The sequence below is a fragment of the Corvus brachyrhynchos genome, unplaced genomic scaffold, assembly GCF_000691975.1.
Source record: "Corvus brachyrhynchos isolate BGI_N302 unplaced genomic scaffold, ASM69197v1 scaffold4, whole genome shotgun sequence".
NCBI lineage: Eukaryota > Metazoa > Chordata > Aves > Passeriformes > Corvidae > Corvus > Corvus brachyrhynchos.
In genome coordinates this window covers 4,367,894-4,394,022 of record NW_008237878.1, presented here as the reverse complement: position 1 = coordinate 4,394,022, position 26,129 = coordinate 4,367,894, and the positions used below count along the sequence as shown (strand labels likewise).

The window sequence follows — 26,129 nt, the reverse complement described above, 5'->3', positions numbered from 1 at the left end:
GGTGCTTGGTCTCGTTTCCATCACAGTGCATGTCTGGGTGACTGAGTTGATTGGGGGCCAAGTGTGAATCAGGCCTTGTCAGCATGAAGTTTGCCTTGGAAAGAGAACATTTGTTGACTGATTCTTGCAGCACTTTAAATACTGTATCTTTATTGACATGGTCTGAGGACTGCTTTTTATTTTTCAATGTGTTTACCCTTGAAATATCAGAATGTGATGTTATTTACTTTATCATATATGTAACAGTGTTTTGCTATTAATGAAAGAGCTTCTATTTGGGACAAAACCTTTCAGCTGCATCTGTGAGGAGTAGTCTGTTCTCTTGCCCATCCTCTTCAGTTTTCCTGAAGGTCACATTCACATTTTGTCAGTGGGTTGTCATACAGTGTATTTTAGCTGAAGCTAATTGAGAATTCTGCAACTGGGGGCCAGTTGTGTTTCACAAGATGAACTGTTTAAATAGATGACAGTATTCCTAGGACTGCAGGGGGAGCATAATTTTTGTTTGTACTTTAGAATAGCTTTTGTTTTCACCTGTCTAGGAACATGACCCTAGAGCACAGAGATTACCACTATTATATCATAATTTTGTTTGATTTATTTAAAAAAAACAAAAAAATTTTGGTATTGCTTTTAGTTGTTGGTTTGGTTTGGCTTTTCAAACTGATAGTTATTCTATTTAAGTGATTATGACCAGTATTTTCCAAAATTACTTAATTATATTTTTCTGTTGTAGGTGAAATCACTATATTAATTGGAAAACTAAATCACAGATAATGAATCCAAGAACTATATTGTTTTGGTCTTATATTTTATTGAATTACTGAGGCTTAGAATAAGATGATCAATGTTCTAACTGCCAGTACCAGAAAAGCTGAATACAGTTCCCAGAAATGTCTTTCAAAATCTTAAATTAACTTAATAAAGACCACATCATTAGTAATCCTTTCAGTTAGGATATCTATTTCTTTTAAGCTATGGGAATCCAGTAAATTCCAGAATAATTCTCTGTAGAGATGGGCATATGTCTCTGTTATAACACTGTGCTTGTATAAATTAACTAGTAACCACCATGTGACAGCCAGCAAGGAAATACTGAGGAAACTAAAGAACCTTTTCTCCCTGACTGTGGTCCCTGCAGGTCTGGGTGGGGAAATACGTGCTCTATATATGCTGTGTCTCTTCTTTATCTGAATAAAACCAAGCCTCGTGTATTCTTAACGTAGCTCTTAGCAGGAGGATTAAAATACTTTAAATCCTACTTTTGGTAATGAAGCAATCTCAGTGAGGTTTTCTATTTCAAATTCTGCAGCATGGCATCCTGTTTGATAACTGTGCTGTTGTGTTCCTGTGGACATGGCCCTTCCCTGGGGACTGCTGCTTCAGTGCTTCTGGTGCTTTGTGTTGAACTGCCACTGCATTGCTGGCTGATGGCACTGGGCCTTATGTGTCTAGTCTTTTATGAGTTTTGAAAAACCAACCTGGAATTTATAAATTCTGCTTAATATTCTGTCAAATCCTTCACCTATGGTGTTTATTTTAAAGCTTTTATGCATTCTAGAGTATGGTTACTGTTCTCTGACAATTTCCAAAGTTGTGAGATACAACATGTGTCTAATTTCTTTGTTTGGAAAGGTTCAGGAGCATCAGCCTCCATAACTAAACTGGTTTCGTTAGACCTGTTTCCTGGGTTTAAGAACTGTGATGGAAGTCAGAGGTGAGGAATTTGTCTATGGATGACAAATGGGATGGGAAGAGAGTAGAGGGGAGGGTGACAAAGAGTTTATTTCCATGTCTTGCAAAGCTCAGTATGACACTTTGCTACGTCTGTTTGCTTTTGTGAAAAACACCTTTGTAATGAAACTGTTGAGGCAGTTGCACACTGGAGAAATTCGCATTAGAAACAGGAGGAAGCAAGGTATTTACAAACCATGTTGCAGGACAGCACTGGCAATTTTAAAAGCAGTAGGTCCACATGGCTGGTGCTGGCCCTCCTGTAGGTGTGTAATTGAATTAGCCATGAGATAAATTGGGTCCCTGCATGGCCAGCAGCTGCTGGCACAGGATCCTGGCATACTTGGCACTCACCTTCACTGTGTGAGGCACAGGCAATGTGTTAATGTCAAAGGCTGAGGTCTCCAGCTTGAGAGGCGAAATAGCTGGTAGGTGGATATTTGGTGTGTACAAATTCAGGCTTTTATCTGTTTTCCCTCATCTCTGTGAATGTGTTTTCTATGCCCTCTTAGTCCAGTGATGGAATAAATTTGTAGGAAAGCCACAAAGTTTGAGGATTATAGTCTTTCCTTTTTTACAATCTCATGCTTAATCTTGGGGGGGAAACCCCCAAATATTATTTTTATTAAATTAATCTTCACAGAGCTGGAGATAACTGAAATTTATATAGTGTGTAACTTGCAGTGGAGAAAAAAAGGCATTTCCTTAGGAAATGGAAAAAAACCAACCGCTTTCAAAACAACTGGATGGATTCTTACACTGAATGACTTATTATCAAAGTGCATCCAGCTTTACTGAACAAATGTAATTGTTTGTTAAACTTTAAAAAAATTTTAATGGTTAATATTTTAATATTAAAGTAGAAGAATCTCTAAGTGAATAGATGGATTTCTTTATTTCCTTTTAGTATGTAAAATTCATGAATTATCTGTGTGCTAACACAAGATTAGGTTTTAAAATAAAATAGGTATGAAATTTTTGTATAGCTACTGATACTTGAAAAAGTCACTTAGGGAAATCCAAAACTCTTGTATTTATCACCAAGATGGTTGCCAAAATGAAGTGCCAACCCTTTAAAGGTAGTAGCACTAACCATACTAACCTTGACTGCTGGAATGTTGCCAGCTCTTCATCATCCTGCAGAAATAAATTATATTTGAGCTGAGAAAACATGCAATTGTCCCTCCCCCTCTTCATTCCCACAAACTGGAACAGTATTATGTTAGCCTGAGTTGTACTGAGCCGAATCCAATCTGGAATTAAGAATGCTCCAGGGCATTTTTAATAAACTGTCATTCATTTGAACTCTAACCTCCTTTAATTTGCAGAATCTGGTAACGCAGATGTATACTTCAGCCACATTCATTTCTTTTTCTTTTCTTATCTTGGTGTGAAACACTGCTGATAGCACTTGGAAATGTGAAGCTGCAGAACGAGTACAAAGTGTTCATTTAAAATAGACTCAAAACTAAGAAACAATTACAATAGTTTGCTGGGTTTCTGCCATTCTGAAATACAAACTTAATTCTAGTGCAGATTTTAATAAAATCCTCAAAGTGCTGAGGTCAGTTAAGCTTACTGAAAGTATGAAAAAAAAAAAAATGGCTTTTATTGCAAAATGCAAAGGATAAAATGAGGCCTTTGTCTTACAAAAGGGAAGAAAACCCAGCTTAAAACACATTCAGGGCATAGAATACTCCCAAGCTAAGGGCTGTGCAATCACTGAGGTTCTCATCGTAAACTCTTTCAAAACGTGTATTCCTGTGAATTCAAAACGTTTGGGGTTTGTGATTAGGAGCATTTATACTGAGGGATAGGGTTGGGAAAAGGGAGCAGCTTCCAGGTGGGAACTGCCCCTGATGCCTCTACCCCTGCCAGGCAGCGCGGCTGGACTGGGGATTGCCCAAAACCAGAATTTTCATCTGTAATACTGGCTGCAGTGGTTGATTTCCCATTGTGACACATCTGCTGCAGCTATGTAGTTAGCATGGTAAGATGATTGTGTGTGCAACTTCACCATTCAAAAGTTTACATTTGATAGAAGTTGATTAAAAAAAAAAAAATCAGTTTCTTGTGCGCATGCCTGCCAGTTGAATTTGGCTGTAGGTGTTGGTGGGACAGTTAACTAGGAAAACGTCCAACTATGAACTTGGGTCATATTCAAAAAATGCAGGAAGAGCTAGCTGGCAAATACTGTGTTGAAAGTGTAAATTAAAATAAAACTTTCAAGTCGACACGTGTTAATGATTTGTGGTTTGAAAAAGTTTTCATATTTAAGTTTTTGGAGTTTTTTTCCCTTCCCTTTTAAACTTTGATCTCTTTTGTCTGGTAATGTAAGAGTATGTTAGTAACAGACATTAACAAATCCACAGCTTTGTTTTCCACAAGTCTTTAATTCTCTTAAATGTTTTGAAATGTAAATTATGTGGTATATGTGATATGAACTTGGGTGAGGATTCAGTCAATCATCAGGCTGGGTACCAAATTCAGCTGAACATGGAAAGGGAGCACAATGATACTAAAAATACAGAAGTGCAGGAATTCTGCCTTTTTACATTCTCATCTGCCCAATAAATCTGCAGGTGTGGAGTGTCTTGGTGTTTAAAGATACTGTCTCAAAGCTGGAGTCTGTATGAATTAATGACTTTTCAGTTTTGATCCTTAGTACAGTTTCCATTAATAGATGTTGTCTGGAATTAAGTGATAGAGTGGAGGCTCAGCAGAAAGTAGATGCAGTTTGTAAAAGGTGCAAGGAAAATCCTGAGAAATAGCCCCTGAAAACAGGTAGAAGTATCATATGTTTTAGTAGTTAAGTCCTGTCCTTCTTGGAGACAGCATTGGTTTATGTTCTTGCACTAAAGCAGAAGATGAAGTACCTGGTGTTATATTAGAAATTGAATCTGTTTTTAAAGAAATATGATCTGACTCTTTCCTTCTGGCTTGTTAATTCTTTTTTTCATGGGATTTAAGTGCAAATCCAGCTTTTTTTTTATTTCTTTATTTCCCTCAAGTACATGTTCTCTTTGCTACTTCTACTATGAACGTTCACTAGACAGTCATTTTACAAAGATATCTGAAGTCATCATCTTTCTTCATGGTTTCCTCAGTGGAATCTTGGCATCTGCAGAGACCTACAATTTGCACTCCTTGTTATTTCATTGATATCACTATTACACTGCTTTTACTTTCTGAGTGGAAGGTTGAACATCAATAATTTAAATACTATTGGTAATTCTGTATTCATGAAATACAGCTTATGCACTGCAGGGTATCAGACGCGTTCTAGTATTTCATTGTTCTTATTAGAGTGTGTGTACAGATGGTGTAGAAGGAGTAACTAATCAGTGTATCATTGGCAATCAGGCTGTGAGTCCTCATTATAATTTCTGACAACTCTATTATTTATTTGTATTATTTATTGAACCTTTTGTATAGAAGCCAGTGCATGTTCAAATGAAGCAGAAGTGTGGCTTATAAGCACTGATTGGTTGCTAGGAGGCTTTAGAGAACAAGAGTTAAGCATGAGCTTGGGAGAAGTAGCCACACTGATGATATGAACATGGTGGAATTTTGTCAGAATTTTCAATTCACAGCAAAATTGAACTCCTTTCAGTCCTTTGTGTAACATGGATGAATGGAATGTATCCTCTTTCCCATTTTATTTTGTTTCATTTAGAAGTTCTTCCTGAAGTGTTTTCTAGTTTATAAAATAATAAAATTTGGACAAAGGAGATGAAAAAGAACATAGAGGAAATAGGACATTTGTTATTCAAATCATTATATCTCACTAAAAAAACCAAACTATTGTTCACTTTATGTAAACTGTATCATTTGAAGAGGGGAAAATCCCACTGGCATCCTGGTTACTGGAGGCCATTCACATAAATATGATATATAAATATATGTATATTTATATATCATATTTACATATATATATATGATATATAAATATGAATATAAATATTCACATAAAATGATTCACCCCACAAGTAAAGCTTCTGCTGCCAGACAGGTGTCATTGTCCACTCTCCATTCTTTAGTGTGTTCTTTAAATTTCTCCATGACATTTCTCCATGCTAAGGGAAGAGTGGGATCACCACAACTTTCCTACGCTTCGAGCTTCTCGCTGTTATGATGAGGAAAATAACTTGATCATTGTTAGAGCAGTTACAGACCTTTAAAGTTCAGGATGATAGAATAATTTGGTTAGAAGGGACCACTAGAGGCAATGCAGTATAAACCCCTACTCAAAGCAGGAATAACTTCAAAGTTGGATCAGATTGTCCAGGCTTCATTCAATCAAAATCTAAAAATGCTCAAGGACTGGAGAGTTTATAGTTTCCCTGGGCAACCTGTTTTGCAAAGGTGTGCAATTTTTATGAAAAATAGTTGGGTTTTCATGAGCACTTTTATATTAAAACATGCATCTATAGCTGCATCTGAAATTTCTGAAATTACTGCTATGATGAGCTACCACCCTCCCGGAATTTAAATAATCCAGATGGTGCAGGAAATATTTATAAATTGTATATGTATGTGGCAGTGGCCCAGGTTAAATAGGTTCTTGGTGATCTGTGTTGGTTCTACTTTGTATAAATATTGTTTATTACTAATGGATTAATGGAAACTTTGAGGTGTTTTTTTGGTTTTGAAACACCACTGTTGCTTTTTAATACTTGTTATGGTACAAGGAGATTTGAACAGCCATTTACAGAAAATCATTCCTTTAGTGGTTCTTTCCCCCCTGTATTTATATGGATTTCATATTTTCTTGTTGTAAAGAATATGGAGTTTAAAATGTCCTCTCTCTTAGGTGGAAGAGCTGATGAATGCACTGGAAAAGACTAGACAAGAATTAGATTCCACCAAAGCCCGTCTTGCCTCAACACAGCAGTCTTTGGCTGAAAAAGAAGCACATCTGGCTAACCTGAGAATAGAGCGAAGGAAACAGCTTGAAGAAATTCTAGAAATGAAGTAAGTGCCTTGATTTCTCTAATTTCTAGGAAAAAAAAAAATTAACCAAAAAGAAAAGAACTACTTTTGCCATAGGAGAAAGTTTTGGTGGGTTTTTTTCTGTGTTATTTTTTTATTTTTCTCTGCATATATTTAAGTCTGAATTTAAGGACTTCTAATAGTTTTCTGATGCTTAAATTCCTTTAAAAGCATGGAAGTGCAAAATTCTTCATTTTAGATGTACTCAACGTTTTTTGAAAGTTCTTTTGTTGCATGCAAATAAAAATATCAGCACTGTCTAACTTCTATGAGAAACTGAGAATCTAAAGCCCCATCTCTCAATGGGAATGCAATGCTGGAATCTCTGCTAGCATCACATTCAAGGGAAGGGAACTTTCTATTGATGGTGCAAAGTTTATTGCTTTGAATTGGTTAAAAACACCCCCAAACTAACAAAAACCTATTTGCATACACTTTATCACTGTGTATATGTGTTCAGAATGAAAAAGGAAGGGAGAGATATAATTTAAATCTAGCTTCCTCCACACAAAGAAAAGCAAATATCTGTAATTATGGGGCATTAAAACTCTTGATATGATCTCTAAAATTGGCAAAAAGAGTGAACCTACTATGACTTGGCTAGGCTGGTAAAAGTGTAGTTAACATTTAACAAAGAAAATTCACAGTTGTAATTTTGAAACAGTTTTTTTGAGGGAGGAAGCCATGTATAACTTCAGGTCAATTGTTACAGTTATCCTTGCATTGTAAAGGAATGGAAATAATCAGAAAAAATGGTTTTTGTAATGTTATTGTTAATAAGACAAAGTGGAAATGGAGTCATATACTTAGCATGCTTTTATAAAGGTTGTTTTGAAGAATGGCTGCCATGTAATGCAGGTGCAAAAATACTGTAATGGAAGCACAAATGTTTCTGGTGATATCTAAAGAATTTCTGGTTTTGACTTTAATGAGGTCTATTTACATACAGAAAAATGGAATCAGATACGAATTAGAATACTGTGTGACATTATATTCTATAATAGATACATTTAAAAAGTTTTTTTAAATTTTCTCTTATATGTACATATTAAATGTCCTATCATAACTCAGAAGCTCAGTGCCAGTCATCTATTTTCTGTGTAGTGCATTGGTTTGTTTCCCCAAGTGCCTTTTTTTTGTCCTAATCATAAGATTATTTTTTTTTTTTTTTATCATAATTAACAATTGCTGAGCAACATAGTGGAAAAATCTTTAATTCTGTTAGTGTGACTTTTTAAATTAGGTACACAAAACCCTACAGAAAAATCTGGAAAGTGAGTTTGGCAAAAACTGGTGAAGTAGAACTTGTTTTGATAAAAGCTGATCTATTTTATGAATGAAGGGCTAGGTGGGTGGTATTAGTGATGAAAGACCCAGTAGCAAAGATCCTAGTTAGGAACAGTGTGGAATTTAAAATGAGATATAAACATTTAGAGTGTTTTTCAGTATAAATTTTAAAACTAAAATAATAAAATTAGCAACCTGGTCTAATGGAAGGTGTTCCTCCCGTGGCAGGGATATGGGAAATAGCTGATCTTCAGGGTCCCTTCAAACCCAAGTCATTCTATGATTCTGTTAATAAACATATTTCAGAAATAATTCAGATATTTTGTTACAGTTGTGTAACTTTTGAAATTGCTCACTGAAATAAGCGAAGGACAAGCAAACTTTATAAAACTGTTGCATTATGACAAAATATACTCGATGTTGGGTTTTTTAAAATGAACAAGATATTCTCAAATCCAGGTTTTAGATGCTAGCTAGGAGCCAGACATCTGAAGACAGAATAATGATAATTCTGTGTTGTAGTAATATAATAAAAGACTGTCTTATCTCTGGCATTTTAAGATAGCTTATGAATTGGAAGCATTGACCATAATTTCTAGTTATCATTTTAAAAATTCGATATTGAGTGATTACAGTTTTTGGCTGCTAATTTCCAGCTAAATAGGCATGAAGTGTGTGTTTAAGAACCTTCATGATGATTTCCTATGCTTATATTATGTTCACGTTCCTACCATAACTCTGCATTCTGGGCCCATCTGGCTGTCATTGTCAAGATCCATCTTAATTTACTGGCCACAGTCAGTTATCAGTTTTAGATAACTTCTTCAATTGTCATTTCTTGTTCCCATATACATTCGGTAATTTATGGAGGTTTAGAGTAAAAATGGGTAACAGCTTAATCTTGTTCATATCTGGTTGGTCTTTTTCAACTGGAAACAAGATAAGTACCCATTAAATGAAAGGTAGTTTGATAAAATCAACTTATTCTTAACTTGATGCCAAAAAAATAAGGTTTATTTTAAAGAGTTTGAAAGTATAAGTTTGAAGAAGGAGTTGCATTTACATGTTACTTTCTGAATATGTGATTTTTTTTTTTTTTTCAAAATGTCTATTAAAAATATTACTATATTAGTTCTGGAGGAAATATTTTTGTTATGGTCATATTATTTTAGCAGTGCACACATAACTCATACTGACATGAATGGAAGTTATGCATACATGTTAACAGTAAAATGCAGCATGTGTTCAAATCCATCATTTTGCCTAATTGTCTTGTTGCTTTGTGCTCTCTGAGCATAAAAAAAAAAATCATCAATGCACTTTTTATTTTTTAGTAAGTGATACTTTAAAAAAAATGTGTATTGCATAGTGTGACAAAAGCCATGTTAATGTTTTTTAAAAATGTATTTATCATCCACAGAAATATTTCAGTTGGCCTGAACTTCAAATTTGGTAGTTGGAAATATATCCTAAGACTACTTTTTCCAGACATTGTTTTCATTTTCTGAGAGTCCGCAAGTAGGAGCACAACCTCCTGAGAGCTTCACAAGGCTTGCCTAGAAAAGCTTATTCATTTTGTAACATGAAGAGCTTGAGGGTAGGAGAAGTTTCAGTGCTGTGATGTGGTGGAGGTTTGTCAGATGTTTCAGAAATGCCATATTTGTGGAGCATACTTCCATGACCACAATGCTTTCATACAGATCTCCTTTCCTATGTGGTGGTTCCTTCCAAAACTCATAAACCTGCTTGTAACAAAATTAGGTAGCTGTATGGATAGATAAATGAGTATTTATATAATACTAAAATTGCCTTATATATATATGGATGTGAAATAAATGCCTGCCCTCATAGAAAGTGGGTTTTACTCTATGGGACAGATCATCTTTTTAGAAATGGTCAAAATTATTTTCCCTTTGGAAGATATAAAGTTTGACCTGGAGAGCCAAAAGTCATAAAAGAGAGTCTAATGGCATGTGGGGGAAAAGATATAAAAATGATTGTCACTCTTTTTTTAAGTTCAAGTTTTAAATTGTATGTGTTTTATCTTCAACTGCAACCTCTAGAGTTAAAAAGAAAACACAAAACTCCGACACCCAAGCCGTCCCCATCCCCTCCACCCCACTTTGTTATCAAAATTTGGTGTTTTCTTGGTTGAAAATATTGAAGTTAACTTTCTGTGATATTTATTCCATTTATTGTTTAAATACAAGGTTAAAAAATATTTCATTGTGGTTTTGCATTAATTTGATGATCTTTCAGTGAGTTAGTTACATGTGACAAACACTGCACTTAGTGAGTGACCATGTGATTAATCCCCCCAAAGACTGTACTTCATATTTTGACCTGAAGATCTGACAAGTCTTAATTTTTGAGATTCATTTGTTAATTACTGAGTGTTTCCTCTGTTAACTCAGCACGCTCAGTGCTCTGAAGCTTTCAGAGTATCCTGAATGATATTCTTGCCAAGTTTGAAAGGCAGTTTCCTTGCCTTTAATAGAGTTCATGGCATCACCTGTGGGTATTGCTAAATCAGTTTTGTTGGAAGTGAGTTTGCCCTGAAATTCACTACAAATTTCCAGAAGAAAATATATTTTCCCTTATGTGGAATAAATCAGATGATTAGTAATGAAGCATTAAAGATCTCCTAATAAAAACCCAGCTACTAGTCATTTTATTCAGTAACAAAAATAGAACACTGCTGTGCTGTCCAAAAAATATATTTTAAATTAGATTTTGCAGTAAATTTTCTTACAGTGACAGGATAAAATTAAACATCCCTTCCTTTGTTTAAGTATGGTCGCAATTTTTTCAGTGAAAATAATAAATTGAATATTGCTTATCTCTGTTTTTCAGTAGGTTTATTCATTTAACAGCACCTGTGTATAGTCAGGGATGAAATATTTGTGGGAAGAAGGGGATGAAACGTTTTTCCCACCAAGAATTCAATCCCAGCAGCTACCACTCTGTGCAGAAGTGCTGAACACACAGTGCCCTTTGCCTGCTGGGGCAGTGGTTCAGCTGCTGCACCCGACAAGGAGAGGGCGTTTGGATTTGCCACTAGATGCCAGCCGTGGGTGCAAGACCATGGTCTGGAGCTGCTTGGTTCAACAAACTGAGTATGAGCAGCTCCACGGGGTGAGGAGGAAGCTTGTCCTGTAGGGAGGAGAATGTGCCTTGTCCTCTTACCTGTCGCCTGGTCTGGCTGGTGCCCTCCTGCCTTGTAGAGCAAGAGCTTCAGGCATGGAAAAGCATACAGATAGCTTCAAGTGGACTTTTCAGGATATTGCAGGGATGAAGAGGGTCTTTGAATGGATTCTGGAAGTCAGGGGTCACAGCCTAAGGGGCAGACTGTGTAAAATGTAAATCTGAAGAGTGAGAATTTGTATGGAAGTCAAAATGCTTTATGAAGCAAGTACCAGTGGCAGAAGTATAAGAAAGTTTACCATTCATCTGCTTTTCTGCAGACATCCTCCTTTTTTCCATCTATACATTTTACTGGAGTAGAAGTTGGGGATTTCACATCTTTGTAGCAGCTCAGCAGGAGTTGCAGTTCTGACAAGGGCTGTTGGATGTCCAGCGAATCCATCTAGACTTTTTTGTCCAGCACCTGGACAAATCAGCTCATGTCTCTGCCTTACATTCTCCTATTACTATTTCCATCCATCACCGTCTGAAACTGACACCTGGGGAGGGAACTCAACATGTTTGCCTTTATTTATGTCCCAATTGCTCCACCCTAAGAAGTTCTGACACCCACAGGATAGTGGTTTCTTCCTCGTTGCTGTGGGTACAGCAGTGGTGAAAAGTGCTTCTGAAATCTCTGTGAGTAGTAAATCCAGTGCATCTGGAATGTTTCAGGGTAATTATGTATGCAATTCACCTGCTCAGGGCAAGCACAGGCTAGAGGCATGGCACTCATTGACAGGAGAATCCCCGATGAAATTGCAGGGACCTACTTGCATGTAGTCACGAAGTTAATTTCCTTTTGTTGGGCTCTTCTATACAGCACGAAGGATGAGGAAAGCAATATAGCAAGGTAGGAGAAACTGGCAAGGTGATTTAAGGTTAGAACTACTCTTTGAAATGCATGGAACTCGCTCCTTAAAAGCACTTAAAAGGATGGTTTCCCTGCAGACCTGCCTGCTTTCTGTGGTACAGCCAGACAGAGCTTTCTCCTGCACCCATCATTTCCAAAGGAAAGCAGGAAGGGAGATAATCAGCTCTCTTGCCTATGCTGGAACCTGAAGTGTTTCACTAAAAGGTGTGGGCAAAGCTGCTTGGTTTATGCTCCTTTTTAATGTTAGTATATTCTAAAACCAGCCAGCCCCTACCTTGGGAATAGTTCTAGCCTAAATGAGCAGTAGTGGACCCGTGACACTAAAGGAGTCTCTTTGTAGTTTAAGCAAACACGCCAGAGTCAGATTTCTTATATTATTAATAAAGTATTATTTTGAAAGAAGGATAATTTAATTTTTTTTTCTACTTTTCCAGCTGTAGTACAGCCTATATTTGGAGAAAGATATCTATGATAATTTCTCTGACATGAATTCTTTAACATGTCTTTACTCAATGGGTTAGATAACAGAGCAGTGTATAAAGCTGTGAAGAGAAAAATAATTTTTAGAAAGTAGTTTACTATTTTTTTATAATTTTATCAGAAAGATTATTTTGACTTGTTTCAGCTGTGGTAACTATAAACATGTTCAGATAGCAAGTTGCTTGTCTCAAAAATTGTACCAATTCAAATACAGAACACTAGACTGTTTTTGAGTAACCTGTGGATTGCTTCAATTTAATTGTAGGATTCATGCTGAGAGTGTAGAGAGTCATATCCCAAGTTAAATACAAACAAAACAGCAGGATGTTGATACAACTGTGACTTCCATAGGAAGTAGTTAGAATGGTAATGTGGTCTCCTAACTTGGGTGAAAAGTCTCTTGTGACTGTTTTTGCCCCACAGACCTGTAACACAGCATGCCTTGACTAACATTTTTGACACCAACTTGCAAACACCATAAAGATTAGAGAAGGCCAAATGAAGGCTTTGTTCTCTGGAACAGAAGCTTTCTTGACTAAAATGAAAAGATGTTTTTCTTTTGTAAACAACGAAGGGGCACTAAGCAATAAAATGTTTCTCTCTGTGAGAATAGAATGAGTGAGCTGTTTACTTGTTGAAGTGCTTCTCTTAAAGACATATGAGTGTCACCAAGTTCTTACTTGCGAGTACTTCCTCCTATGTTCAGACTAAAGGATAGTATACTTCGATTTTATTCTATAAGATTCATAATTAAAGTTCCATCAGCATGGGAAGCAAATTTCTTCATTTTGTTCTTGTTAAGTCATAATTTACTTTCAAAATAGGTCACCTGCTATTGAAGGTTAGTAAGATCAGTTTAGGATTTCTCCAGACTGTGATATGAGAGGCTGTCTTTTGCTTACTTGTACATTAATATCCAAGTAAAGGAAGTTGGATCCTCTCTCGTTGTTTCTTGTCCCCTTTAGACAGCGGGAGAGGGCAGTAGCAACCTTTTCAAAGTGTTTCCCTCCCAGGGAGACAATGTCTTCCTCTCTGGTATGGAAAGGTAGCAGTGCTTGTGTCACAGAGGCAAAACAGAAGGAGTTCAAACATATTCCACACAATGCATACTATAGTTATAATAATCAGGCGTACTTTTCTGAGCTAGAAAATGAGTCTGGCTTGTTTTCTTCATTTCATAAGGATTTTGCATCTAGTTGTACAAGTGATGTTTCAGGTTCCTTTGATCCACGTGATTTGAGGCACCTGCCAGGCAGAAGGAGAATTTGGTGGTCATTCCCACTCTGCATTCTAGGAGCGAACTTTGCTTTCCAGTTTTGTTGCCACTGTTCTTTACCCATTCTGGTACCATGCCTCAATAGAAAAATAACATTCAGTGCTCCAGCAAACATTTTATGTTGGAAATTCTACAATACTTTTCAGGGGTTTAGTGCTTTCCCCAGGACCTGAATGGTAGAGAGATCAAGGGGATCCTGCAGCTGCTTTATGAGGGAGAGACTTAAAAGACTTCTGGCTCTGGGGAGGGTAAGGCAGGGGGAGGATATGTTTGAAGTTCGAAGAATCAGAAAGGAAGGCATAAACTCAGTGTAGAGCTGTTGTTTGCCAGATCTCCCAGCATGAGGAGTATCAGACACTTGCTGAAGTTAATCAGTGATCGATTAGAAGGGGAGAAGTGCTGCTTTGTGGAGTGGTTGGTTGGTGGCCTTCAGGAACTTGCTTCCACAGAGACATCAGCTGATTCAAGGAGGGGTTAGACAAATTCATAGACAGGAGCTGGCTCTTTATGGACTTTTTATACTCCTTGGCTGTTGTTCTTGACCTGTGCTCCTAAAATTTATTTTCTCTCTGCAATATCAGCCCTTTCCTCCCACATTGCTCAATTTCACTGAAACACATAGTGATGATTTCTAATCCCTTTTTATTTTTTTTAAAGAACCAGTTATATTAAGTCTACTAATACAATATAGAAAAACCAGTGGCTGCACTTTGAATGGCTTTTTGTGTCTTCTGTTGCTCTATAGTGTATAAGTGGATTTACAAGATGATGTAAGTGACAAAATGATTGGTTTAAAGTGCAGGTTATAAGTGAGATATGACAGTTACATGACATTCTCTAGTGATTGAACCACTTAGAAGCCAGGCAGGATTAAGTGTTTCAGGTTTACAGGTGTTTCAAACTGCTTGAAGGATGTGGAGATGCAGAGTATTCTAGTCTTTTGTAATGTGAATGAAAATTTGAAGAAACAACTGCAGTTGAAAATCATTACTTTTGCTTCTCCCGTTATTTCCTTTTTCTGTTTAAATCAATCTCTTTAAATTAAAACGCTTTTCTGTTTTTTAAGTTTATAAGTATGTTAGGGGTTAGAATTTTCTAAGGAAGCTTGTTATTTTTATCTGACCTTAGATTACTGAGCAGTTTAGCAATCTTAACTTCTAGATAAAGAAGCAAAAGTGAATATGCTATCTACTAAGTGAATATGCTATCTATTAAGCACTTTTTGTCTGGTTTCTATTGCACAACTTCTTTATTTGCAATGTTAGAAAATATAGGGAACAAAAGCATTTTATGGACAGAACAATACTATAGGAAAAGATTGTACTCTGCAATTAGTGATCTTGACAAAGCTATATATATACTTTGTTTTAAACCTACCTTAAAAATGCTTTTCTTACGTAAAAAATTAATGATGGTAAAAATTATTAAATAGGATGGCATTTATTTTGAAGTTCAGCCAGCATGGGAATGTAGAGGCCTCCACCTCTGATAATACACTCAAAAGAGGGAATGGCTCAAAAGCCAGAAAGGAAGGAGTAGGAGGCTGAAAGTAAGAAAAAAGAAAGAAAAAGTTAGCCTTCTGTTTCATGGATTTTTTTTAAAGCTGACTGAATTACACCCTTGTCTGCTGAAACCCTCTTAGTGTAATTCCCATTGGCCTCCGTGACACCTAGGGCAGCACTGATCAACTGCAGGCTCCCATATTCCTAACCTTGGCCAACTCAATATGATTCTAGCAGATGTTTCTGCATATTAAACCTCAAAACATGATGGGTCAGGGTTTTGGGGTTTTTTTTACATACTTGAGACCCAGGCCATGCAATTCAATGATAGGAATTATGAGCTGAAGGTCTCCCCAGTGGGATAATGCTGAACTTAATGTAAATTCAGACCTTTGAAGATGGAAAACCAAAGAGATTTTAAAGGTTTGGATAATTTACACTAAACTGGTGGATTGTTCTTTAATATTGCAGAAAGATACGAAATATAAAATGTGCTTAGAAATGCATGTTTTCTGTTAGAAGGAAAAGGTCTTATAAAGTCAGGAGAGAACAGAGTCAGAAGCAATCAAACAGAAACAGTTTTCTTAGCAGCAGAAGGAAAAGGTTTGATTAGGTTTGAAGGCTTTCTCTGCCTTCCCATTACTCCTTAGGTGATGTGAAGTAAATCCACTGCTACCTTCTTCCTTCTTCCTTCCCATGCCCCCAGCAAAGCAAGTACTTCTCTCTGTGCTGTGGAAAAACACATCTAAATTCCTATTCTTTAGTTCCCTCCAGTTGTGTTCTCTCAGGTGATAAGGTGCAAGGTGTGCTTGAAGTTTTGCGCTCTGTTGTCCAAGAGATGATTCTCTAATGTGCCTTCTCTTGTGCTTTGTAAGGTGTGAGCTCGCAGGGCCATAAGTACCATTTACTCTTTTATTTAACTTACATAGTGACACCTGTAAAAATTTATCCTCCTAGAGGGCTGTACCTTTATCTTGAAAGGAGTCAAAAAGTTTGTCTTTTGGAGAAGGAGACGCACTTGTGGTTGGTGGTGTTTGTGCCCTCCCACTGAACTGTGGGTAGATTACTGATTGCGACCGTGACAAGGCTGATCCATCCCCTTTATTAATACAGTGCCAGCTATAATGGGCTCCCATCCATTAATAATAAACAAGATAACAATAAAAACATGCATGGTTTAATCACTGTCAGAGCTAGCTAAACTGTGCGAATGTGGAAACATTTCAGCAAAAGCAGAATTCTTCAAATACAATTGGCAAAATACGGCATAGCACACAAAAATGTGCTAAAGCACTACCTTCTTAAGGAACAACACCTCTCCTTTCAATGCCCTGTTGGTGTTTAGGAGAGACTAACAGATCATGAATTATGTGATGACAGTGGAAATCAGGATGAGCTCATCTCAGTTTTCTCTGATTGTGAACAAAGCTGGCTAAATCCACACTGCTGTGCAGTATACCAGGGTATCTTAGCAAAGAAAGCCCCTATTTAAGAAGGTACATTATATAAGTCTGTGCCAAATCCTATAGTCAAGCTGATTTGTTCAGCATAAACATCACCTTAAAAGGGCGCCTTGGCTTGCTTCCGTAGGGTGAAGTGGCTTCAACTGAATAGATAAACTTTTCAAGGTGAAACAAAAGCTGGGTGACAGTACAAATTTATGCAGAATATCTTTAGTGAAAGACTTTTTAGTTGTTGGCAAATAGAAATGTTACTTTTTTAGAGGAGCTTGCATAATTTTAGTAGGAGTACTATGCTTATTGTGTTACATTTTAGTATTAAATGTTTATTGGGAGTTGCAAGTGAAAGGTTTGATATATTTTTTCTTTCATATTTAATAATGATTTTCTCAAAACCCATCCAGTTTCAGTTTTGTAAATGTGTAGATACTAAGGGGGAAACTGTGATTTATTGGCTTAGATTAGAAATGTAAAATACTTTTTTGTGGTTAAACTCTTCCCAGTTTCTAACCACTCCTACCTCAAACATGTAGTTTATCATTGTTGCATTCAGCTCTGACCAAAATTAGGCCACACAGGACTCTGATGATCACCATATTGCTAAAATCATTCTAGTTATGATGGATTGTTCTTCTCTACTTCCCAAAAAACTTGCATAGTTTGCAAACCAGCTTCCATGATTCTCATCTTCTAGGTGGGAGGGGGAAATGTAGATTGATCTGACAGAGACTGTCATTAAATGTGCTACTTTGTTCATTTGGCTTCCAACCTCCTTGCCTTTATTATGGTTGGGGAACAGAGATAGTGAGTAGAAAATGTCAAAGAAAGGGTTTATTGTGTGAGGGGACTTTGTGGTAGTTATGTTCACCTGTCTGCATGTTATGGCAAACTGTGTCCCAGAGGCTGGTTAGGTGCAGCTGATAGGGAGAACTTTTAAAATAAAAGGAATTTTTACTCTGACTCTAAAAGCTCCAAAATACAGAATTCTCTCATCCTGTTAATTTGTGAATATTTTTTATGAGCTGGACAACTTCATCCAGCTCTTGCAGGACTGCTTTGAGAAGTTTTCTGTGTGGTCAGTAAACAAAAGTTAAACAGTTGATGTCTGTGAGGTCTAGAGCAGGAGCTGGTGTTGGGATTAGTGTGAAATTCAGTAGCAAAAAGCAGAGATTATTATGTAACACCTAAAGAGTAGAAGCCCAAGAAGCAGGGTAGATCATCATCTAACATCCAGCAACCTGATACCCTCTTAGCAGGGTGGAAAATGCTCTGACAATCATAAGCTTAAAGAAAAGACTTTTCACCTAATGAAAAATGTTTAAACTTGAAGCAGGCATGAAATGACTTGACTGCTTTCCAGTTTTGTTTTGGGTGCCCATTACCCTCTGCGCCCACCTGGATTATTTTGTCAACAACTGAAAGGAAACTGCTGAAATGAAACCAGAATATTTTCTGGTTCTTGGCTATGCATCCCACCCAGGTACCCACTGCTCTCACAAAAGTACTACAAAGATCCAATCAGGAGGGAAATTTACCTACAGGATTTTCACAATTATATTGAGAGAATTTATAATTTTTTCTCTCAGAATAATTTCCCTTCAACACTTCAATACGGTGATGTTTTGTTTAGTCTAATGTAGGTTTTTTGGTAGTATCTAGTCTAAAAATGAATCTAATTAACAGATGAGTTTAGGAAATCCCTCCTGTAATTTGGCAACTAAATGAATAGGGGATATCAGTATCTGACAAGCAAGTTCCACTTAAGGCTAATGTAACTATTACCTCATTAGTACAACTTTCCATTCTTCAAATAAAACCTTTATTGAATTTAAAATATGTATTTGACGAAGGACTAGCTGAACTTATGTGAAATTGGCTTTGTGAAATTATACTGCCTTTATTGATACAGACTAGCTTTATAAATGTTTATCTTAATTATGTTTTATTGTGATTAAAAAAGATTGCAGATACTCTGCCATTTTTGTAAAGTGAGCTGTTGGAGCTTTTTTGTTCAAGATGGGGGTAGGGTATGGAGAATAGTCCAGCTCCAGAGAGGAGGCCCCTCTCAGGCCATATGAATCCACTTACATGTAAATTGCTTGTCTATATGAATTAAGGTGAAGGTTATGAAAGAACTGCATTTCTGTGTTTATTGTAGGATTTTTGACAGTCTCTTTCCTCTTTCAAGTAAATTTGGCTTAAGTCCACAGTCAGTACAGTTTTAAGTAAACTCCTCTTTTGTTACATTAACAAGGTTATAACATCACTGAGGCAGATTTCCAGCTGCATGAATTGAGGCCTGAGCATGCAGACTGAGGGGATAATTAAAACCTTAGGGTGAGTGAGTTAAACTACCAACTAAAATTGGATAAAAGGCTAATTGTCCATAGCAACACAGTGCATGTTTCTAAATATCTGTGAAATAAAGATAAATATTCGTGGTCTTTTAATTCCTTTTAAATGCTCAGATTCAGATTATATTTTAGGGCATAACAAAAATCTAGAGAAAGTAAATAGAAGGCCAAAGAATTATTTCCCAGATACTGTTTTATTTGAGTTATTAATTGAAAAACAGAATCCTTTTGAAGACTTCAGTTATTTTCTGACTTTCTTTAAAATTCAGGAAGCATTTTTGTGTAGGAAGTATGAGCTTCACTGTGTGATACAGTATATCAGAATGGACTGGTCGGTGCTTTGTCAAAATTTGTCATATCTCTTTTTCCTTCCTCCTTTTTTTCATTATTGAGAGTGGAGTTACATACCTTTGGTGACCTTCAAGAAGATGACATAGAGTCAGGCAAGATGATACATTACCACAAAGTTAAAAAAACAAAATGGGTTGTAATGGCAGCTTGTACTGAACTAAATGAATTGTGAAGGCCCATTTGTTATTCATTAGGAGAAGCAGAGCAGATACTGTTCTGCCTTCATAGGGAGCCTTTAAACTTAAGGTCATTTTACACTAGTACCCTTGTGGCATGGACAGCATTTAATACATTTTTAACAGCTTTTACATTTCCATGGTTTGCAGCAGTGCTTGTTGAATCATTTCTCTAATGAAGGTGTTTTAAAGTAGTTTAGAGTTACTTTGGGGGAAAAAAACAGGAAAAAAAAGAAATGATTGGGTTGATGAAGTGACTTTATATACTAAAGAGCTAAGCAGGCAGAACACATTGCTGTAGAGTAATGCATGCTGATTCCCCTGCTGCAGAAGTACATCCCTGGGGAACTGTGCTTTTTTGTTGTTGTTGATTTTGTGTGGGGAGGCCTGTTTTTTAACATGTAAGTAGAATTAAAGTAGTTTTTTTTCAGAGTGGTCATTCCTTTGGGGAAGGAAGGTCTGAAGATAGAAATTTAGGCATATTTTTGAGCTGTTTCTGAGTTGCTCAGGAGTCTGATGGAGAACATTCAACATTTTAGCATTTTTTTGGGAAAGTGTGCATAATGTCTATCATAACCATTGATGTGGGCATCTGAGGAACCGATCATAAAATGAACGTGGAGTGGAGGGTAGAATTTTACTGATCAAAATAAATGTTGATTATTTCATTGCCCCTCAAATGGTTCAGTGGTGCTGTGGAAAGTCAAAGCAGAAAGGTAGGTACTAATATGAAACACTCTGAGAATAATTTTTTCGAAAGTGCTGAACAATTCTAAAATTTTATTGACTTAAAGAATGATTTGTAACTCTAAAGAAAGGTTTAATAACCCCAGCTAAAGAAAGTAATCATTTCACAAGCTCATGTTTTATTTTAGGTGATAGCCTTTCATATTTACTCCTTCAAATTATGTTGTGGATTTAGCTGTCAAAAGCCAAATTACAGTGACCTTATATTTGCTCAAAATATTAGAACACAAATGATGTACTGAATTTCAAGAAATGTTTACAAATAAACTTAATTAAGACAATGCTAATTTAAATGTATGATGGTATTCCTTCCTGCAGCCAGTCCATCCTTTATTTTCTTGTTTAGCAGATTAGCAGCATTCATTCTTTGCTTCATTGCACGTGCCTTTCACTGCAGTTTTTTTATTGATTTTATTGTTTCGTGAGGCTAGATTCTGACAAAGTGCATGTGGATCCCAGTCAGCATTTGAGGAAGAAAAATTACTTATTCTCTGAAGAGCAGAACTGGTTTTTTTCTGAGATTTTGAACAATACATATTTTAACATTGAAAGGCTATCCATCTTTAGAAAATGGCAAGCTCTAAATAACACTATAAATGCAACGATGATTGCTTTTAGTTAAGGAAAGAGAGAGTAGAATGTAAGAGGCTGTGAACTCTACAAATCTTGTTGTTTGAATTATATATGTTTTCAATAAAATTAGATTCCATTAATGTAAGTTTAATGTTCAGTTGCAGCAGTATTACTGACTTCCCCTCTAAGAGAAATATTTGTCTTCTTTTACCTTTTCACTCGCTCCATGCAGTCATTGGTGGCTTGTGAATTAAAGATGTTTTAATGAAAACTGCTTTAATCTATCTAAGGTTTTAAAAGTTCATCACACATTTGAAAATACAGACTGGCAATATATGTCCATTAAACATGTCAAGAGTAGTTTTGTTTGGTCAGAAAATGAACCCCGTTACTTTTGTCATTCTAGATTTCTGAATGTGCAGTGGAGGGGCTGTTATCATCCTGTGTCCAAGTGATTACCTAAGAAAGGCACAGTGCCACTGCTTTCATTTGTAAAAGCATATAAAGAGAATAGAAAGAATTCTGTGAAGGCCAGGCATACTTACCATAGGAATTCTAAACTGGGCTATGGTATGAATTTTAATTTTTCTTTTCAAGCAAATACATGTAATTAATGGTAGTCATACTGCATTGCCTGAAACAGTTTACTTTTGATTTATTGTACCTTACAACTTTAATTTTGTGGTTTTATCTTATTTTTCAGAAATGTAAAATGAAGAACATCCATGTAAAAGGGGAGTTCCAATATTAACTGCCTAAGACACTTTGATGTTGTCCCTTTAGCACAGAGCTGTCTCCCGAGTTTAGGATTGTACTCCCCCCAGTTCTGAAGCTGCTTCTGGTCCAGTCCTGACTCAACCACCTCTTGGTTGCCATTGCTTGGGCATCTCATTAACATCTTCAGATGGATTTTGTAGCAGCTGTGGTCAATAAAACACGAGGCAGCCAAAACAATTCCCATGTGCCTCCAGAATGTTCTCTGCATTGTGTGTCACTAGGATGGCCCCTGTGACAGTACTGTGCCAATTGGGGCATTCCTACAGCAATTCCAGATGTTTATTCTGCCCCTGGAAAGCAATACATTTAGTCACATGTTTTGATTCAGGCAAAAGTTCCAGAGTTTGAACAGGTTAAAAAACCACAACAAACCAAAGCAAATGAAACAAAAATAATCTCTTCAACACTGGCACACATCACACAGTTCGCAGTAATGACTTTTGAGTAGGGACACTGGGAGGAGAAAAATCTTTTCTAGAAGGGATGTTCATATTAACATCCTGTTACAATGAGTCTGTTGAGACCTCCAAAATTAAATTAATATTCACTAAAATAAGACATTAAATTTGTGTCAGCTGATCTGCAGTTATCTTTGAGTTTGCCTTCTATAAGCACTGTAAGGAGAGTTTGCTTGTAGAAGTCTTCACAAACCCACTAAATCTTTAGCTTGTTTTAAATAATGGTGGCTGTGTGCATCCCTGAGTGAAATTTGATTATAAAAGTTGTCTACCCCAGTCTCTGGAAAGGCATGTAAAAACCCCAGACACAGGTGATAGGCAGGCCAACTTTTATAAGAAACAGCTTTTTTCCTACCCTGCATTTTTTAAAAGTAGCTAGGTTTTGTGATAGTAGAAGCGTACCTGTGGTGGCTTACTTTCTTTGATCCTGTGCAAGTCAGCCCTGTGAGTGATGTCATGCATCCGGGCAGACTGACAGTTTTACCTCTCGTTCAGAATAAAGTGGCTCCTTTTGCTGTGGCACAGAAGAGACGTGGTGTGGTAGGATTTGTGGGAATCTGCTAATGGTTAGAGCTTTGCAGTGTGCCTGCTTCCATCTAGGATAGCTGAATCTATGTCTGTGCAAATGATCAAGTTTGACTGAATTGTTATTAGGTATTATAAAAATAAATTGAAACACATATTGAAAGGCTAGATACATGGTAATCCACAGGCAAAGTCTAGCAGTGGTTGTGGTTTTTTCTGTGTTATTCTGTTATCATAAAGCAAGCAAGGAGTTGCTTTAAAGAGAGTGTAAGGAAAATAGCCTGACTTGGAAAACTCAGTATTGTGGTAAATCTGGCAAGACTATGAGAGGAAGAAAATCTTCTTCACTTATATTCCTTCAGGTGACTAAAACTCAGACTGATAAGAACAGTGGCAGGTTAATTGACAGCCAGGTAAAAGATTCATGTTGAGAGCTGATATCCTGCCTCATGAAGCAATGAACTGATTTCTATACCAAGTGATTCCTTGGACACTGACCACTGTGGTTGGAGCATGTTTTCTAGATGAGAAAGACCATAAATTCTTCTTTGTAGAATGTACATGAAAACAATGTAAATGCATACAGAGAATATTTGATGTGTTCTAATCCCAGTGCTGCTACACCACTTGTTTCTAAATCAGTTGAACCACAAAGCAATCAGGTGGGGATCTCCAAAAAAAAAAGCAGGCATGGATAATACAGAGTGTAATATCAGTCCTGTGTTTGTATAGGTGAGTGTTTATACCAGCTCAAGGTGAAGAACAGCAAGTTCCAGGGTCCTACATGCCAAATCTGTGGAAATCCTGGAAAACTCTATAGTTGCCTAAATTAAGGAAGCAGTACTGGGACAAGAGCTGAGCTCAAATGAACTGCACAGTAATGTATATTCTTTCTGAAATATTAATGTACTACACTTCATAGGCAGGCGATTGTAACAGTCAAAAGTTAGTTGTTGAAGTCAAAGTCAAGAAAAGGAAAGTGAAGACATTAATTAAGATGTATAAGAGGGAGAAGCTTTGTCAAAACAAAAGGAAACACTCTGCAGTGAGAAAAAAAGTATTTGTCTGAAATCTGGTACAAGCTAGTTTTTCTTCCATTGGAAGGTAGGGGAATTGTCTACGGAATTTTGAGGCGGTGGAGGGTTTAAGCTGTATGACCTTCAGAGATTTCGACAGTGTGACTGGCTCCCTTGGAGTCACCACTGGGACAGTCTGGGGGTAGCAAAGCATGTTTTCTTAGGGAAAACAGTAGAGATACCAGCTGTTGTTAGGAACCATCATGTCAGTAACATGAGGTGAATAAACATGGTTGATAACTATTACCTTAAAATTCCTAGTATCAGAGATCATTTTTTTTCCGCTAGTGGAAATGAGTGATCTGATCTTCAGCTAGTTTATAACTAGAGTTTGGATCTTGTAATACAGCTGAACAAGCTAACAGATTTCAGTGGGGAAAAGCTCCTGGTTAAATGAAGTGAGCTGCGAGAAGCAGTAGTCATGACACAGTTGGGCAGAGACAGATGTGCAGATGAATAACTGAAATGAATAGCAGGCACCCTTAGAGGGCTGGTTAATCTGCCAGGAGAGAGTCTGTCTCTTTTCTACCCACTAGTACATCAGCTCATAAAAAATACAAATGAGCCCAGTAGCAGCAAGAGCCTTAAGATCTGCTTCCTCATTAGTGAAACTTCAGAGAAGCATTCCCTATAGCTCTGTATCTTTTTCTACCTTTCAAGCAAAGTTGTTAGCCAAAACTATGTAGACTGAGTTCTTGGGGTAGGGGGAGAGAGAGTAGTGGAATGAATCTATAAAAAGAAGAGTTTATGTTGAATTATTTTGGTAAACAGTATATTTAAGGGTTTTAATGATGAAAAAGATATTGTTATATTTGATAAATGGTTTTTGTAATCTGGAGATGGACTGTCCTGTGTGGTTTATATTTTTGTTCATGTCATAGCCCACTGAGAGCAGCACTGTTAGTAGATCATGTGATATTGTGATCATTCTGGGTAGCAAATTCTGTTTTACACAGCTAGGGCCAGCCAACCTAAGGAAGAGTGATCCAAGGATGTCTTTTCCTGACAGCATGGAAAAGTTCATGAACTGTAAGTTGTGTGTATAATGTTGAAAGAAAAACAAAGTTGCCAGTTGGGATGGGAGGAAATGCCCTTTCCAGAAGCTGAGAATAGAAAAACAGGGTAGAGAAGGCTAAACTAATACTCAGGTTTAGAATGATTCTTTTTCCTGTAGTTGTGGAAAAGCCAAAAAATAAGTGAGATCAACAAGTAGAAAAAAGAGGTCACTGGTCAAGAGGTACATTAGGGGTTGTTCAATTGTAGTGATAACTGGAGCTGATAAAGTTAGCTAAGGGGGTTTCTAGCACTGGAAAACCCCAGAGGATGTAAACAACTTTGTTCCCTCTGTCTTCCTTCTGAAATTGCCCAGTGAAAGCTGGAGCTTGCTTCAAGCACTCTCTCACAATTTATCTTCTCTTTGACCTTTTGTTTGCATATGCTGCCTAATATATAGCAATTACCTGAAAGCTATTTGTAGTCATCGTTTGGGATCATGTGTCTGGTTATGTGAAACTGCTTTTTTTGAAAAGTTGGAATAAAAACTGTTCCAGGCAAAACAACCAAAAAGCAGAATTGTAAAACTGGTTGCACATGTGTTTAGTGTAATGAAATTTATGCCTGACTCTCTCCCTAATGCTGCATAATAGATCATGATGATCTTATTTCTGTACAGTGTAATCTCCTGTGTGTCTGGGTTATCTGACTGCTACACTTTTGTTCAAATTGCTTTGAGTGCTTCTTTCTCTCCTTTTCTCCTCTCCCTCATAAAGACTAATCATGTGCATGTTTCTGTATTTCTTTTAACGACCTAGTTTATGCTTATCAGCAGCTCTTACAAAGGTATTCATGTCCTTTCCTAAATTGACACACTCTGCCCCTTCACAAGTTCTTTGACTGTATTTATCCACACTCATGTTTAGAGGAAGGGGCCTCCAAGCATGAAAGATCCAGAAGACAATAACAGTACAGAGCAGTGATGCACGTTTGAAGTTATTGCAGTGGTGTACTGACTTGTAAACCTGTATGATTTACTTCAGAATTTTGTTCATTCAGTTTTATAAGATCTTTGTCAATTTTTATGTGCCTGTCAACATCTATAAAACACATACATGCACACACATACATTTTGTATTTGTCAGTGATGTGGAAGACCCTTTAAACCCCTTCTGCAGTCTAATAGGTTCAGGAATTACTGCTTTTAAAATCACTTACTGACCTGATGGAGTCAGGAAAATCACATACTTTTAAAATGCAAGGTTTTCTATGTCAGAAATATTATTCATTAGCAAAATTGTTCATTTATCT

At 36.8% G+C, this 26,129-nt stretch overlaps 1 protein-coding gene across 17 annotated transcripts in view; it reads left to right on the top strand.

Annotated features, from left to right (window-relative positions):
- ERC2 (ELKS/RAB6-interacting/CAST family member 2) overlaps positions 1 to 26,129 on the top strand; it is a 432,041-nt gene that overhangs the window by 222,804 nt on the left and 183,108 nt on the right. For all 17 annotated transcript variants that reach the window (XM_017732424.1, XM_017732423.1, XM_017732425.1 and 14 more), the window contains one exon: positions 6,548 to 6,708. In XM_017732424.1, coding sequence (XP_017587913.1) covers positions 6,548 to 6,708 — 161 coding nt within the window. The remainder of the gene's footprint in view (positions 1 to 6,547; positions 6,709 to 26,129) is intronic.